General features: G+C 40.2%; 1 protein-coding gene, 1 long non-coding RNA gene and 2 other non-coding genes across 4 annotated transcripts in view; 1 reads left to right on the top strand and 3 right to left on the bottom strand.

The window, feature by feature from the left end:
- The window catches only part of LOC127376958 (uncharacterized), a 44,103-nt gene extending 35,738 nt beyond the window's left edge, over positions 1 to 8,365 (bottom strand). Inside the window, exon 1 of the long non-coding RNA XR_007887592.1 lies at positions 8,266 to 8,365. This is a non-coding gene — a long non-coding RNA (uncharacterized LOC127376958). The remainder of the gene's footprint in view (positions 1 to 8,265) is intronic.
- Positions 8,366 to 9,672: 1,307 nt separating this feature from the next.
- Positions 9,673 to 14,699, bottom strand: ppdpfb (pancreatic progenitor cell differentiation and proliferation factor b). The gene is made up of 5 exons (XM_051424437.1): positions 14,522 to 14,699; positions 13,045 to 13,133; positions 12,244 to 12,321; positions 10,896 to 10,989; positions 9,673 to 10,197 (listed from the first exon to the last, which is right to left on the bottom strand). Exons 2-5 carry the CDS (start codon positions 13,097 to 13,099, stop codon positions 10,083 to 10,085), a joined length of 342 nt encoding a protein of 113 aa, XP_051280397.1. The 5' UTR covers positions 13,100 to 13,133; positions 14,522 to 14,699; the 3' UTR covers positions 9,673 to 10,082.
- A 1,081-nt stretch (positions 14,700 to 15,780) lies between these two features.
- Positions 15,781 to 15,862, bottom strand: trnas-aga (transfer RNA serine (anticodon AGA)). The gene has a single exon. It is a non-coding gene; the product is annotated as a tRNA-Ser (tRNA).
- A 225-nt stretch (positions 15,863 to 16,087) lies between these two features.
- Positions 16,088 to 16,159, top strand: trnae-cuc (transfer RNA glutamic acid (anticodon CUC)). The gene has a single exon. It is a non-coding gene; the product is annotated as a tRNA-Glu (tRNA).
- The last annotated feature ends 549 nt before the right edge of the window (positions 16,160 to 16,708 follow it).

The raw sequence follows: 16,708 nt of genomic DNA, 5'->3' as shown, positions 1-16,708 counted from the left end.
ATATACTATATATATATATATATATATATATATATATATATACAACACACACATATATATATATACAAATATATATATATACACACACACATATATATATATATATACATATATATATACACACATACATATATATATATATATACACATACATATATATACACACATACATATATATATATATATAACACATACATATATATATATATACACATACACAAAAATATATATATATATATATATATAATATATATATACATACAGTGCACAATGTAATGCAGTTGCAACCCCCTCCTCACTACACACACAGAAACTGTGTAAAACAGCCATTAAAATATTTTCAATTAGAATAAAACAATAAAAAGGAGGCAATAAAATAGAACAAAGTATATAAAAGTAGCACTAAAGGAAGAAATTACCAAAGAAAACTCACAAATATGTGCAGATATATGGATACTGATAATGACGCCAATGTATTCTGCCATGTTTTACAAACTGGGAACGAGATGTGGATTCACTCAACCAATAAATTAGAACTGAAACAATTAGTGGATGGAAATAATTTATTAAAATCATTTAAAATGTGTTTCAAGCAACAATTAGATTTGTTTTATACGTGAAAAATTCAAAAGGCAAATTTTCTTTATTGTCAACAAGGGACACTTCAGGCTAGCAGCCAGGTGACATAACTTAGTCACGGCTCGTAATACAGTATATATTTATCAAATTGATTATTTGGGGGTTTTAAACTGTAGTTTGGACAAAACAAGACATATCACGGGACTTGTAAAGGCCAATTCAAACAATCATTAGTTGCTGTCCAACAACAGACGTCAGATCAAGCTGTGACTGTCTGTCAACACTCGAATCAAGTGATTTACGCATGTCAGGATTATGATGTACAGTTCAAAATTAAAAGTTTGTACTTGACTACTTCGTACAGCAGCGGACGTCCAACTGATTAAAAACTCCTGCCTGAGTCACCTGCTGAACAATATCAGAGTCCTGACATCTCTCTCTCTCTCTCTCTCTCTCTCTCTCTCTCTCGCTCTCTCTCTAGGATGTTGACCCTGTAGGTCAGTGACCCCGCACATCCAACATACCATGACCAGTGTCAACTCTCCAGCCTGTCTGCTCGCCCGCAACCGCTTCTACAGAAGTATGACTCATCACACACACACACACACACACACACACACACACACAAACTATTTTTAAAGCCTGACTTTAACTTACTTGCCAAAGAGATGGCAAATATTTGAATGGGAACAAAGGTTATGTGTTTCGTGTGTGCGTACACGTGTTTCCTTCATGCATGTGCAAAGGTAGCAACAAATATATAGGACGACGACGACCACGCATGTTTTTTTAGGAGAACTCTTCCCTCTTAACCTTTGGCCTCGCTGGCTGAACTCTGTTTTTATACAAAGGGAAATAACATTCTTCTTGTCTTCATTCAGTTCTCTGGACAGGGAGGTTATCTGGCTGAGCACTTTCTGCAGCACTTGATGAATTATTAATTCGCCTCCATTGAATCTGATTGGAGGTAGAAATCTTACAGAACTACAGACCTCAAAACTACAGCAGATAAAACTAAAACTATCTATAAAGCCGGATATCATTCGAGGTTAAATAAGACAATGTGTGTTGTGATTTGGGTGAACTGATCCTTTAACACATCTGCACTAAATACAGAAGTGAAATGGGAAAAGAAACTAAATTGTTCCCACGTGAGCACACACACACACACACTGAATCAGCACTTACACAGAGCTACGGTCTGTCTGTGTCATGCTGCTGTGCGCACGTGACTCACACTTTCTGCACACTTTGTTCTCTTACAGTGGAGAAAAAAAAAAACCATGACTAGGAACAGAAATGACCTCAGACAGACGTCTGTTAGCCCCGACTTCCTGACAGAAATATGATCTGGCCTTGTACGATCTTACAAACAACTTCACTAGTTTACTAACAGCAGCAGGACCAGCGTGTTTCTGACAGGGCACAGTGGGTTTGGATGAGTGCCCGGGACACTCAACGCAGGTAGAGACTCGCCCTGGAAGAAAAACAGTCCCATCAGTTTGATAGATGGTTCTGACGATAAATTCTTCCCCTGATGTTTGAGTATGATAAGATTAACATTTAGAGAAGTCGCTGGCAGCACAGCACATTAAGCTCTTTGCTGCACTTCATACCCCCATCGCTCTCTCTCACTACCCCCTCTCCTGTCTATCTTCAGCTGACCCATCAAATAAAACGCATAAAAAAGGCCTAAAAAAATATATCTTAAAAAGCATAAAGTCCTCAATATTAAACAGGATTATTAAGATTAGACTGAAACAGTCAGTCAGTTCATCAACAGACAATCTGAGCAGGAATACATGTCAGTCCTGTCCACACTGTGCGTCAAGGAGAGAAACAGGAACACAACAGCAACAAAGAATGTCTCACATGTTTGTTTAACAGCATAAAGAGCAACTACTAATCACACTTTTTCTTTCTCTCAGTATCTTCTGTCTCACAGTGAAATGAGCTTTCAGTCAAATTAAAGAGTGCACTACTGTACAGTCTCTCTCTCTCTCTCTCTCCCTCTCTCTCAGACTTGCCCCCCAGTTCGGAGCAGATGAAGCCAGTGTTCAGCTGTCAGAACGACTCTGTCAGACACAAACAGAGGCAGGTCACCCTCTGTGTCACCATGGCAACGCCTCCCGGTAAACCCACACACATACACAGTACATATGTAGCACACTGACTGCAGGGTGTTGGCTCATTGGTGAGTGATGTCGGGGCCCTCTTCAAGGGTATTTCCTGAACTTTTAAGGGGTTTTTTGTGGTCCTGGTGTGTAAAGAGGTAAGTAGGCCAGACATACCTGTACGCTCAGCAAGTAGGTCAGTATACAGTAAACATGTATATTCAGCTCACATACAGGTGGTGTAAAACCTAGCTCTAGACAGAGGTGGTGTTTTTAAACCAGGTTAGACCCAGCTGGTTTTTCCAGGTATGGTTTATTTATAGATTTAGCCTCAACAATAAGTTATTCTATATTCTTTACAAACCCCATGAAAGGGCCAAAACAAACACTGTGTTAGTCTCTCTGTACTTAAAGACTCCCCTATCCTGTCTGTGGCTCTCAGCCCCAAGCCCCTTCTTTCCACTGCAGACATAAATCTTTAAAAAATAATAATACCTGTAATAGAACTGGAGAAAATAGTGTTAACATATTAATGCTGACAAAAAAAAAGTACAAAAGGATATCGGTATTGGATCCATGTCTTTTCTTTTTTAATTGTTGCATGATCAGCACAATTTTAAAACAAGATTTAAAACAAATGTTTTTTACGAAAAACAAATTTAAAAAGTGAGACTGAACCTGCAACTTTATACAAGAAACTTCAATAATCTAATACATTTTTGAGACCTAAAATCTTATGAGACATTTTAAGGCCTAAAATCCAGATTATTGTATTTTAGACTTTAAGAGGCTGCACAAGCCCTTTTATACACACTAAAGACACACTGGGTTTAAAAACAGGTCACTGTTGGTGGGTTTTCTACACCACTTTGGGCTATCTGCTCAGAAGAGTGTCGGCCACTGATAGCAGGGTTGGCGGTTCGAACCCCACCTCTTCCTGTCCACATGTCAAAGACACTGAACTCCAGCCACTGCATTCCTACTTACCAGTACAACGCCTGGAGAAATGGGAAGGGCTGCAGTACAACGCCTGGAGAAATGGGAAGGGCTGCGTCAGGAAGGGCATGCTGGTGTAAAAAGTTTATTGCCAAATCAAAACATGGGGCTCATAAGATCTAGAGATGAATCGGTAAGTGGAGAGAGACCAAGGAAAAAAAAAATCTGTTTTATATTGACCCACTCTGCTTCAATCTTTAACCCAGTGGTTTTAGTGTGTGGCAGCAGGACGTATGTGGGACTCTCCATATATCATAATACTGATTCCAACAGGAGGACAGGGAGGGAAGAATGAAAATGAATGACTGAGGTTGAGATGGAGAAGAGAAAGTGTGATACCCTGCCCCAGTTCCCAGTTTGATGACCAGTGACGTGGAAAAACTGCAGCGTAAGAGGAAAGCAGCTGCTCAGTTTTTAAAATGAGTCTCAACTACTGTAAAACAGAACACTAGTTCACATAATACTTCTTCAAACATATGAAGTGGATTTGTGAACATTAAGCCCAGACAAAAACTCCACAGTTGGATAAAAAGATGGCAGATACTGCATGCAGCATGCAGGGAGGAGCTAATAAGCTCAAGCATTTTACAGGTGGTTTCTCTCACGATCAGATATTCTTTATTTGTTTTATGACACAAACGAAACTGTGTGTTTCTCTCTTCCCAGGATTCCCAGGTGGAACCAAAGGATTATGGGTCAACATTGTCCTGGGTTCTTCCTCTTCTCTTCAATTCTCCACCTCCAAACCAACCAGCCCTGCTAACCGGGGCATCAAGTAGAAGGAAACAAGCGCATCGGTACACAGACTGAAAGGAAGTTAAGAAATCTGGATCACTTAACTTCCCATTTCTCAGCCCTCTTTGCTGCTCAGGATTTGACAGCCTGAGTCAGATGGACAAACACCAAGAAAGTGGACAAAGTCCACATAAAAAGACACTTGAACATTACGTCACGTTTAATATCGATGCAGCGAAAATGTTTGGTTGCAGTATACAATTGGAGGCCTTATGTGGAGTCAGAAGATGCCAGATATTGTTAAAAAGTTCGATTTTGGCGAAGACATCTTATGCTTTACACTGTGCAGCTCTCAAAGTGGTGAAAATGTAAATGTAACGTGGAAACTGGTCCTAAAACTGAGCGAAGTGATCGTTTCAGTGGGCCAGTACTGTCTGTGAAACTTCAGGAATATATTTTTGTAAGATTGAATGCAGGGAGTTATTTTAACTCCAGTCTCAAGATAAATGTACAGGTACTGAGCACAATAAAATACATGTTATCACTCGTGGGCGTGTGTATTTAAATTTCACTTAATGAGTTGTTTCTTAGTATGGAAGAAGGAAGCTGGCTGCTCATCTCTGTCCTCAAGAAACCTGCAGTAAGTACGGCAATAACACAAAGTGTGAATTTGCTTGAGGGTGGGGGCGGTTGTGCAATAGTAAAAGTGAAAAATATGCATTTCAGAATAAGAGAAACAGTTAATGTGACTGTGAGAAAAGATTAAAATAGTGTCAGTAAACAGTAATCTCTCTGGCTAAAGAATTTAGATTGCTCAATTCCGGTTTGTCTGTCATCGCAGCAACTTTAGTTTGTTTCTGTGTTGCCCAACACGAGTTCTGACCTGGGCCTTGGCCGCTGCAGTAAATGCATGACAGACAGGAGTCATACAATGTCACTTTCATTGATCAAATGTGTGGTAATGATGGCAGAAAGTTCACAACCCAGCTCGGCCGAAAAGAGAGAGAGATTTGCACACCGAGCCATAAAGCCCCGTTTGGAAATAATTCAACAGCGGCAAATCATTGACTGGAGCTCCGTCGGCTGCTGGTGGCGGGATAACTACAGCAGCTAAAGATTTAGCTTCCATACGCTGACCACAGCACATCAGAGGGGGTCAGTAGGCGGCACAGTTATGCATCGGCTTATGGACAAAAACAGATAATGGAATAGATCAAAGATATGTGATTTATTTATTATTTTTTCTAGAACAAATACTCAACTGTCTTTTTTGGCCGACTCTGACAGCTCTAGAAGTGAAGAGCAGATTTCCTCTCACACAGTTACAGCAGTAACTTCCTCAAACCTGCTGAGCTTCATCCTGTATTAAAGAGCTGACAGGGAACATTTCATTATACCTACAGTTGACTGCATCAACAGCATTATTTCCTAAACTGACCAGTAATCAAGCGCAGCACGTTCCTGCTTTAGGATGGGGGTGTATTAAGCGATTGCATTCCAATTAATTTGCGTGTTAGTTCACCTTTGTTCAAACCCGACTTGTTGAAAGAGCTGATTACATTATTAAATGGCAAATATTTGATGGTTCCAAGTGCGCAAATGAGAGAATTTGCATCTTTTTTTAAGCAATTTGAAGACGTCACCTTGGACTGTTTTACATCTTTCACATTTTAGACTAATCGGTTATCAATTAGGGCGGCACAATATGGTCAAAACATCACATTGCAATTATTTGATCATTAATTAATTATTTTATGATTCATGATTAGTGCTTGAATGATCATATTTGCATCACAAATCTAATTTTCACTGAAAAAAAGGAGATTTTTCGGGGTCTTTAGTATCAAATAAAACATTGTTTTCTTAAATCTCAGGAACAAGATTTGTAGGCCAAGAAGTCCCTGCAGAAAATATATAAGATTAGATTGCAGCTCTATTCTTAATACTATTGTGATACTGATATCAGCCAGCACTACAGCACCAGGGAGCCAAAAGAAGGACACATGTAGAGAACCAGGAGGAGGAGAGGGAGAGGAGCCTGACAACAGGTGAGTGAGATCCAGACAGAGAAGAGAAAATCGCCTCCTTCCCTCCCACTTTTCAATGACCCTCCGAGCACCCAGTGACCTGGAAAAAGTGCAGCGTGGGAGGACGACCGACCACTCGGCTCTTCAAATGAGCCACAGAACAAATCCCCTTTTCAACCTTTCAACACGATCATGCAGAGGGGGCCACTTTACAGCAGCGTTGCCCATTGTTTGTCTTTCCTCTGTTTCATAGAGACAGACAGAGAGACCGGTGGGGTGAACAGAGGACAGTGGCGCTTACACAAACCCATTTTACACTCAGATGGGAAAATCCTTGCGTCAGGATTTGCACTGCTCTACAGTCAGCAGGGAGATTTTTCTCCACATGTCAGGAGAACTTGCATAAAAGTCCAAAGATAAAAGGGAGTTTGTGATTTTTGGGGGAAGCGCAAAAAGGCTGAAAATATGTTCTGCATTATCATCACCTCAACTGTCCTCATGGGCCTCTATGCCTCAAAGGCACTGTGATGACTTTAGCAGGATTTAGATTTAAATGTGGTCACTAACTAATGACCAATATGGCTAATTATCAATAACATGGATTTATTCTACAGATGGGTGTTTCTGTTCAGTTCAGCTTTATTTGTACCTCCAAAAGGGAAATTGTATGCAGCTCACCACCCAGGTCGACAGCTACACAGAAAATAGAGAAAAGACAAAAAACTAAGTCTATAAGCTTGAAACTACAAATGGAATTGGTAATAAATAAATTTATAAATGCAACCAGAATAGCTGTATCATAAAATGTAATTAATCAAATATAATCAAATATGGAACAGGATCGTGATTAAGAATCATCCAACGTTGCCACCAAGTTGACTCATGTAATTCTGAAGGTCATTTAGCAGCACAGTCAGCAACACAAAGTGCAGCAGTCAGCTGTTTACTCATGTGAGATTTCAGATTAAAAAGACTAAACAGACTGACCTTTAAAAGAAGCAAGAAGTGATGTGTCAAAAAACTGTACATTTATTTCTGTTAGCGGACTCACATTGAGCTGATTTATCCACGTGAACGCAGAGTACAGAGTGGATAGTTGAGGTTTAAAACCCTGACTTCATCACTCCACACACCAAAACTCAGCCAAGCAGACACTGTGTATGTATGTGCATTTAAATTCAACATTTTTGGTTGGTATTTTTTGAGATGCTGATCTCTGAATTCCTGAAGAAACAAACAAAAACACACTGTTGTTTGAATGGGCTGCTGATATATGGTCACTGCCCCATTAAAGCACCTCCAACCAGTGCAGGTAAAGCTATGTTAAACGAGAAGCACATGACCATCAGCACAAGAGCCTAATAAATGCAGCAGTAGAAAAGACAGGGGTTGTCAGGGGTTGCTTGTCTGAACAGAAAGTGTCAAGGTTACTGCCGACCTTGGATGTTACAAACACTGAGAGAAATTACACAGAAATGTATTATGGGAGTGTTTTTTCTACCAGAAAGCCATAAACACAATGTTACAGTATCACCCTAAAAAGCAACACACCAAAACACCTGATAGGAAACACACACAAACACGAGCATTCAATGACAAACTGAAACTTGACTCAACCAGCACAAGAAATTGACTCAATTAAAGCCAAAGGCTGCAGATAGATGGAAAGTAGGCCTGCAGATGCCAAAACATCAACCACAAGCAGGACACAGCCAGTGACACTGACAGGCAGCCAAAACCTACTGGTAACAGAACACACACACACACACACACACACACACACACACACACACATTAGCACCAGCAGCCCCTACCTTGGTGAGGTGGTCCTCCTTAAACTTCCGGTTTAAAATGGCCATCTTGCAGCCTCCAGACATGAATATTCCTCATGTGACTGTCGGTGGATCAGCTTGTTTCAGACACCACAGGGGTGGTTGGGGGCAGTTAGGAAGAGTTCAGCTGGGTAATTAGTGTCAGCTGCTGGTGACACACACACACACACACACACACACACACACACACACAGAGGGCGGAGACTTCTCATTAAAGGTGCGTTTGATACATTGTGCAGGGCGGGGATTGGGTGTGTCACTGAGTACTGTCTATAAAATTATAAATAATAATTATTAAGAAAGAGAAACAACCACCAAGTTCCAGACCAACTGGCAAAAAATGGGCGATAAGTACTGATGATTGGTTACTTAGAGTCCAAACTGTTTAGCTGTTTCTGCTTTTTAGACACTTTTTATGCACTCTGGAGTCAGGGAGGAAGAGGAGGAAGAGGAGGGACAACCTGTGACACAGAATGCAGGTTCATCATTACATTAACAACATTCAGGCATTTTATATCCTAAAGAAAGGATTCTTCCAGGTTTTATAAGTTGTTTTCCTTCATGTGTATTAGAGCTTTGATTCTGGGCTGGGGCCGGGTCAGAGTTAGATTTTTAAAACAAAACATAATTTATATTTTTATTATTAATGCATGCACTGTAATTCATTTCTGAATGTTATTAGTTTTGATAATAATTTGCACTAAATGATGTAATAAACTATTTGAATGATTCATTTATTTTAAGCAGAACTTTGGACAACTTTGACATTTGTATGTTAAAAGAAAACAAAGGTCCTGTAGATATTCAGTGTTTTAAAGTTCACTGCCAAAGTGAAATCTGCTACTTTTATTAGAGAAAACATCTAAAACAGATTTTTTTTCTTGCTTTCAACATTGATTCAAACTTAACTTTAGAAGCAAAAACCAGAAGCAGGAACCCTCTGGAGTTGAACCCAGTCTGTGCAGGATGTGTTTTTAAACCACGGGGGACTGCGGGACTCAGATTCCAGATGTGCGCCAATGGTTAGACACTGAGCCAACACACCGGGTTCACCGGGAGCAGCAGTCGGAGGACGTGCTGCTCTCCCAGTGTTTACTTTGTTCCTGGAATAGCCCTGTACGAAACCAGTGAACCACTTCCTGGCAAACAGACTCTTTCACCTTCCGGTCCTTATCGGGGCGATTTCAACCAACAGCTACTGGTACATTAGACATTATTAACACTTGAACCAGTAAACCCACAGAGATACTTTGTACTGGAAGCACATATTGAATTCAAACTAAACTTCTATTGTAACATCTCCCTTCCTTTTACTGGCGACTGTATGCTGAAGGAACATTATTGCTTTAAATGTGAGTAAGAAGAATAAAAGACCCAACACAGAAAACATTTAGGCTGCAAGAGTCTACTTTATTGCATTTGCAATCACAGGGTGACAAAAGTGAAAAATGTTTAACAAAGGCATGTGGAGGTGTATGCACCACAGTATCACAAACACAGAACAGTACAAATGTTAAAAAAAAACAAAGGAGCTTATCAGTTGCATCATCGTCTTGTTGTTTTTTTTTTTTGTTGTTGTTTTTTTTATTGTTTTTTTTTCTTTGTTGTCAATAAAAAAAAAAAAAAACCACACAAGGTTACCAAAACAAAAACAGGTACGGCAGCCTACACTACGATGAATAATAATATAAAAAAAAAACTAATAAAGGTTGTAAACGGGACATCCTCCCGTCACCTAGCGTTGGTCATTGGTTGGATTCTCGCCGAGGTGCGGTGTGGATCAGAGTGAGGCCGCGGGATCAGGAGGAGGTGGGGGTTCCTGCGTCGCTGCTCTCACTCACCTGCCGTTGCATCACCATCTCCCTCGCAACGCAGGTGATCTGACCGTTTGTCACCGCACCCGGGACCCCCGCCCTGAGGGAGGGAGAGACAAAGAGAGAGAGAGAGACTGTGAAAACCCACTCCTGATACTGTACAAAAGGAAAAGGGAGCGTCTGTGTGTCAAACCAGTACGGGTTGTTTCGGTTACACAGCGACAAGTCATAGCAAAGCAAACACGCAGTCGTGACGGATGTGTTAAGAGTCCTGGATCCCCTCCAAAAGCATTTCCTCTATAGATGACTATTATAAAAGAATCATCTGTTAAACTTTAAATTATTACTCCTTCTATTGTGTAATCCATGAATCCATGGTTTTATATTTGTAAAACTTTCCCACAGCCTTCAAAAGCCATTTTTATTTGCATGAACCTAGAAAACTTTCTATTTTTCATTCAAGTGCCATCTTTGAGTTTCCTATAATACACCCATGTTCTACACTCACATTATTTAACAAAATGTACAAAACTGGCCTCGTCTGTAAACACTAGTAAAACACTAAAGCAGGGGAACGCAGCTCCATATCGGCCAGTGGATTCTCTAACAAAGTTGGAAAACAACGAGATATAAAAGGAAAGTTCTGAACATTTCGCAAAGAAAGGGAATTTTTAAAGACACTTAAAAGGATTATGATGAGGATTAAAATAATTAAGATACAGTGTCAGAGTTAGGGGATGTGTCAGCAGTGCGTGTGTGTGTGTGTGTGTGTGTGTGTGTGTGAGAGCTTAAACTTACTTCTGCTGTGCCTCCTCAGTCAGTGGGGTCATCCCTGGCTGCTTCCCAAAGAAGAAACTGGACCACCAATGGCCAGAGTCCTGCTTGGGGAGTCCTGTGGAGGCACATAAAGGAGGTTTAAAGGCTCTGAGTTTATACAGCGAACACTGTAGCAGCTGTCCGTTTAATTCATATTTCTGCCTGTGGAGATTTTACACAGTCCGTGCTCAGAGTGGGGAGTGACTCAGGTTTCCCTCTCAGGACTCAGACACGTGTTTGAATTCATGTCAAACAGACTGACACCTCCACAGCTACATTTACAGTACAGCTGCCGTGTGCCATAATTATATATCAGCTAATTATAAATCACAATCATTGCTTACTTGGTTATAACACCACAGTTCAATACTGTACAGTTAAAGCTCTCTTTTCCCTTTGGTTTTTCTTTGTGGCTGTAAATAACGACCATAATCTAAGCATCAATGTTGTGATATTCAACAGTAATAACAATGAAAGGCGTGTGCTCTCAACAGTCTGAATGAACACACCCATCCCCACCCCCCCCTTCACCTACTTTGATTTACAGCACTATCAGTTGCTGTCTCTGTGTGTACCCTGACACCATTAAAGAGCTGACCCAGTGTGGAAACAGGCATGTCGACACAACCCTGAGCCAGCATTCAACTGGTGGCGCAGATGGTTTTCACACAGAGCTGCACTGAGACGCTGATCCAGGATTACAGCTGAAGTCAGCAGATATTAACTGGTGCTGAGGGTTATATTGGGGTACCAGGGGCTGGGTAGGACTCAGAAACCCAGAGAACTGAACGGGAGCTGCCGTTCAAAGAAAATCCCCTGATCCTGAGTGGAAAGGGGGGAAAACACTCGACTGAAAACGAATTTTCTTTGAGATTAAAAAGAACGAGATCAAACCAGAAACAACCTGCGCTTGGTGCATCACAGGATGACTCAATCATAGTAACCATGTGTGGTCTGAGGCAACAGCTGACTCAACCACAGCAATCCTGAGGTTACACAAACTGAAGCTCTGTATGCAATATTACCGTATCGACGAGCAGGGCTACGGCGTAGATTGAGTAATGTTATACGGCATACGCGGACAGACAGAAACATCTGGATCTGGTACAGACACGCACAGCTGTGGTCGCTGCTTCTCTTGAACAGAACGCACTGTTCTGTGTAAAACCGCGGCCTTTTAAATGACTCAGTCTTTTTTAGGAGGAGTGAATGTGATCCAGGCTTGCAGCATTTCCTGTCTTTGTAACTTCAAACTGTCGGTGTTTAATTGAGACACATTTAATAGTGCAGGGAAACTGAATATCTCAAGTCTTTCTGTTTTTATACACACCTGGATGGTGAGGGATGACCTCTCCGCTGTACTCCGAACTGCCACAAGAGCTGCTGCTGGACGTAGAGCCGATGCGCCCTGCGGGAGGAGAGAATGAGCTGGTGAGCTTTTGGGTGACTGTCAGCAGGAAGTACACAATTAACTGAATCTGTCGGCCATGCATGAACTAACAACAGTGTGGTGAAGACTATATCATAGAAGACGGGACTGCTGGCCTTTGGGGAGGGTCTGCGCTCTCAGTGTGCCCCTTCTAGTTCAGCATTTATTACACTGAAGGGTTAATTCTTTGAACCAAAGGGAGAACTTAATGCTCTTGCACAATTTCCAACTGTCTCTCTTACAGTGGGGCTGTGGGGCATTCACAGGCACACACAAAAATTTAATCAATTTTCTTTTGGTTGTATAACTGCAGCCTGAGGGGAAACACTGGAGCTGTAGTGAACACTTTTCATTTGATTTACTGACACAGGTTACACCGTACATACACACAACCCCCCTTCATAATGAAGAGAAAGATGTTTTCTCGATATACAAAGAGAAAAGATCACAGGATGGGTGTGTCACATTGTAATTTCCCCCCTTCGAGCTCTAATAAACACAAGTCTGACTGTGGCCTGACATGATGCAACATCACTCGAATTAATATTCGATATTCCACCGGTTACGTGACAAATGTATCGCGGAGAATATCATCTTTGATCCAGGAAAACCCCAAAGGAAAATGTTAAACAACTCGTTACATCTATGTTTCAGACACTTTAATGATTCGATGCCGGTGTGATCAAAAGGAAAGAGACTCACTTCGGTAGTAGTCAGTGGTCGCCACGAGAGAACCGCCTGCTGGAATAGCTGCCATCCTACCGTTGTTGGTCACTGTGCTCGATGGAAACCTGGAGAGGAAAAACAGTCTGATTATAACCAGACTGCTGAATTACTCACCATTACTTTTATAGATTCCTTTCCAGACCGGCGCTCCAACTCCTGATTGTTTTAATTTCAGTCTGTCATTATCTTAATAAACCAGATGTTCAGGGTTTTTTATAATATAATTCCTTATTATAATTAACCAGTTATTGCAGTATGGACTGTTTGCTTTATCGATGAACCAATTTCTTTCACAATCGATTTGTAATTGTTTAACAAGCTGGAACCTGGTTTGTCATTTCACTTTTTTTTTTTAAATCACTATTTATACGATTCAACTAGTTTAATTGTTATTATTACTATCATTATAATGATGTAATAATGCAAATTAGGGGACCGCCTTTTCAATAATTCAGTAAACTGACGACTCCTGACTAAATAACATGTTTTATGGATATTTATTATTATATTAAAAACTGTACAATGAACCAAAACAGTGAATTCAGTGATTTGGATGAATTTTGAGCAGATTATTCCCCGTTTAGGGAACTTTATATACAATTCAATTTATATTATGTATTTGTTTACACTTTATAACAACCATACAGACATTCAGCAGTTTCTTGTCCCCTGAAGCCTGGCCATTGTTTTATTAGACAATTAACACCACTGCTCTCAGCAATATGTTGGCTATCTTCCTCCCTAAATGGTTTATAAAGCATCTTCACAAAAGCAACCTACTGCATCTTAATTTGATTAATCGATGAGACAAAGCAATTAATCAACTAACAGCAGTGATTGTATGCGAGGAAAACATCCCTGACTCCATCTGTTGACACCCTGAACAGGAACATATAAACTATACATTAAATGTCTCACGACCGAAATACAACCAGAAAGATTAATATAGATTAATACAGTGTTGTTGTTGTTGTTGTTGTTGTTTTGTTGTTTACATTGAAGAATCTCTGCACCAAACCGACATTTTGACGTTTCTCGGTGTCATTTCATCAGAAACAAGGAGAACATGAGCCTCTTTTAAAAAAGGGAGGAAACAAAGGATGTGTTGAAGGGAGGTTGAATAACTGAATAGTGCGGATGGACCTTTCCTTCATGCAGGGACGACATTTTGTGCCCAAAACAGGACAAAAACAAATAAAAAAAACCCCAACGGTTGTGTTGACAGCCGTCATACACCGCGGTTAATACGACCGTTATGTTCTGTGGATGAAAGCCCGGATACAGCGAGATAAAGAACACACAAAACGTCTATTATGTTAGTTTAAACCATAAAAAAAAAAGCCCCATAACAGCTGCCGTTATCACGAGTTAGCTTCCCCCACCACCACCTTACTTCATACACAACAGGAGCCCACCACTGTTGTTACCACCATTTTATAACGACTAAACTCACCTTTTAGCGACCCAGACGTGCCGATGTTCAGTAGCACCCAATTCAACTCAGTCGGCGAGGCAGGGGGGAGTAAACGCTAGGCGACGGGGCCCATTTGAAAATAAGTTTTGGGTAAATGTAACCCTCCAAGGTCCGTACGGATATCGACGCCGCTTCCAACTGGACACCAACGGTCAGCTCGAGCTTTTATACGGAGGGGCTGGTGACGTAAGCGCAGTCGTGGGCGGGGCTATAAATATATGTAATAAAAAAAAATAAAAAAAAATGTCACGTACAGCATGTTCTGGAAAATGCGTCATGATTTAAAATATTGCAATACGTAATTTTTAAAAATGTTTTTTTTTTTTGATAGATATTTTATTTATCCCGAAATTCAAGCGTCCAGTAGCAGCATACAAACGTACATTAGACATACATTAAAATAGAAAACTATACAAAAATAAAAAGTAGAAATACGATAGATTTTATAAATAAAATAGCTTTTATTAAACTTTGTGCAATAAATTGATTTTGTTGTAAAAAAAAAAAAAAAAAGGAAAAAGTTAAGCAAAAGGTTCTTGAAAGTTATTCTTTATTTACACAACATAAGAACTTTCTCCTCATTTCCACGAATACCTGGAACAAACTCTGCCCATCAATCCCTCCAGCAGGAGGTTATTTTTCCTCGATAGTCTTTCATGCCTTTTGGTGTTCATCTAGGGTTCAACATAGGAGTATATCTTGTTTTTTTTTTCTGTTGCTCAATTTAAAAAACGTTGTGTTTTGTTGTTTTTAAGGGTGGAAAAATGTATGAAACTTGTTTATCTAGTTCAAACCTCGGTTTTAGTCACTGTATTCTTTATCCCACGTGTCGCACAGTGATTTCAGTGACTTCCAGAGTGTTGCATGGTCTCTGCCCCATTACGGACTCTCCATAAATGGACTGCACAGAGATAATGTCCCCAACGTACAATCAGTTCCCTCTTGTGGTGAAATGTGTGAATTGAGGTTGTGTCACCATCCCTCAGTTAAATGCAATTATAGCAATAGATAGAAGGAATATATGTGTCACTTCTGTTTGTTGTGTGCACCTACAATCATTTTGTGATCAAAATAACTTTTGTTTGCCAGGCGGGTATTATTAAATTTACTGTGATGAATTTAATACAAAACTTAACTGAAAGTTACATCATTTCTGTTTCTCAGATCGTATAAATTATATGTGTATAATTGTGATTTGTAATCAGAGTAACTGGTTTGATAAAGACAAAAACATTGTTCGTTGTCGGCAGGATTCGAACCTGCGCGGGGAGACCCCAATGGATTTCTAGTCCATCGCCTTAACCACTCGGCCACGACAACCCGCTGACGTGTTCCACAGCGCGGTAGTCAAATCTCGCGATACCTAGTGAAAGGTAGCGGTCGATGACTCCTTTTAAATGTCGATGGAGAGGACATTTTTAGTTTTCGCGTCGAATCTGAACTCCGCTAGCTAACAGAAAAAAATAAGGACAACGGTTTAAACAACGCACACAGCCGCACCACTTTACGTTTTTCTATTGGTGACGTCACAGAGGACTTTAACTGTCCCTGGTGGTCTAGTGGTTAGGATTCGGCGCTCTCACCGCCGCGGCCCGGGTTCGATTCCCGGTCAGGGAACACTTGTTTTATTAGCGTTCGGGCCACGTGGCAGGTAATGTGATGTTGCCCGTGTGCACAATGTGACCCTGAATGTACACTTCATTAATTTGTAACTGATCGGTCTGGAAACAGCCTTATTCTACAATTGACTACTGTCTTATAGGGTTATCGAGTATACATTTGTCCATAATAACATTATGTCTTAAATTAATACATCTAGTATAGACAGTAAATAATGGTGAAAACTTTCATTTTAGCAACTTGAGTTTTTCTTAAAATTCAAAATGCAATTTTGTGCCAATTATTCAATTTGTAGGAAACAGTGTTTCCAATTAGTCTTTCTTAAACAGATCCCATCAAACATCTCTAGAACACTTCTCATCAATATAAAAGCCAATAATGTTTTTTTTACAGTTAACAGGAAACTAGTATTCATTTTGTGTTTTGGTTTTAGAGCAAAAAAGGAGATATTGGTGTAAAATAAAGAACATTTTATGTGCCACCAAACCCAGTTTCAGCGACTTTATTTAATATTAGTCGTGTTCATTAGTAAATTGAGAGTAATAT

Source organism: Dicentrarchus labrax, unplaced genomic scaffold, assembly GCF_905237075.1.
Source record: "Dicentrarchus labrax unplaced genomic scaffold, dlabrax2021, whole genome shotgun sequence".
Taxonomy (NCBI): Eukaryota; Metazoa; Chordata; class Actinopteri; family Moronidae; genus Dicentrarchus; species Dicentrarchus labrax.
Note: the sequence above shows the minus strand (reverse complement) of the source record. Positions and strands in the feature narration are given on the sequence as shown.

What these genes read in the sequence shown, in the direction of transcription:
- ppdpfb (XM_051424437.1), bottom strand. Translation starts at nt 13,099, where the DNA reads ATGGCAGCTATTCCAGCAGGCGGTTCTCTCGTGGCGACCACTGACTAC. An exon ending in GACCACTGACTACTACCGAA is followed by an intron (nt 12,322 to 13,044) that starts GTGAGTCTCTTT and finishes CTCCTCCCGCAG; the next exon opens with GGCGCATCGGCTCTACGTCC. An exon ending in ACTGAGGAGGCACAGCAGAA is followed by an intron (nt 10,198 to 10,895) that starts GTAAGTTTAAGC and finishes TCCCTCCCTCAG; the next exon opens with GGCGGGGGTCCCGGGTGCGG.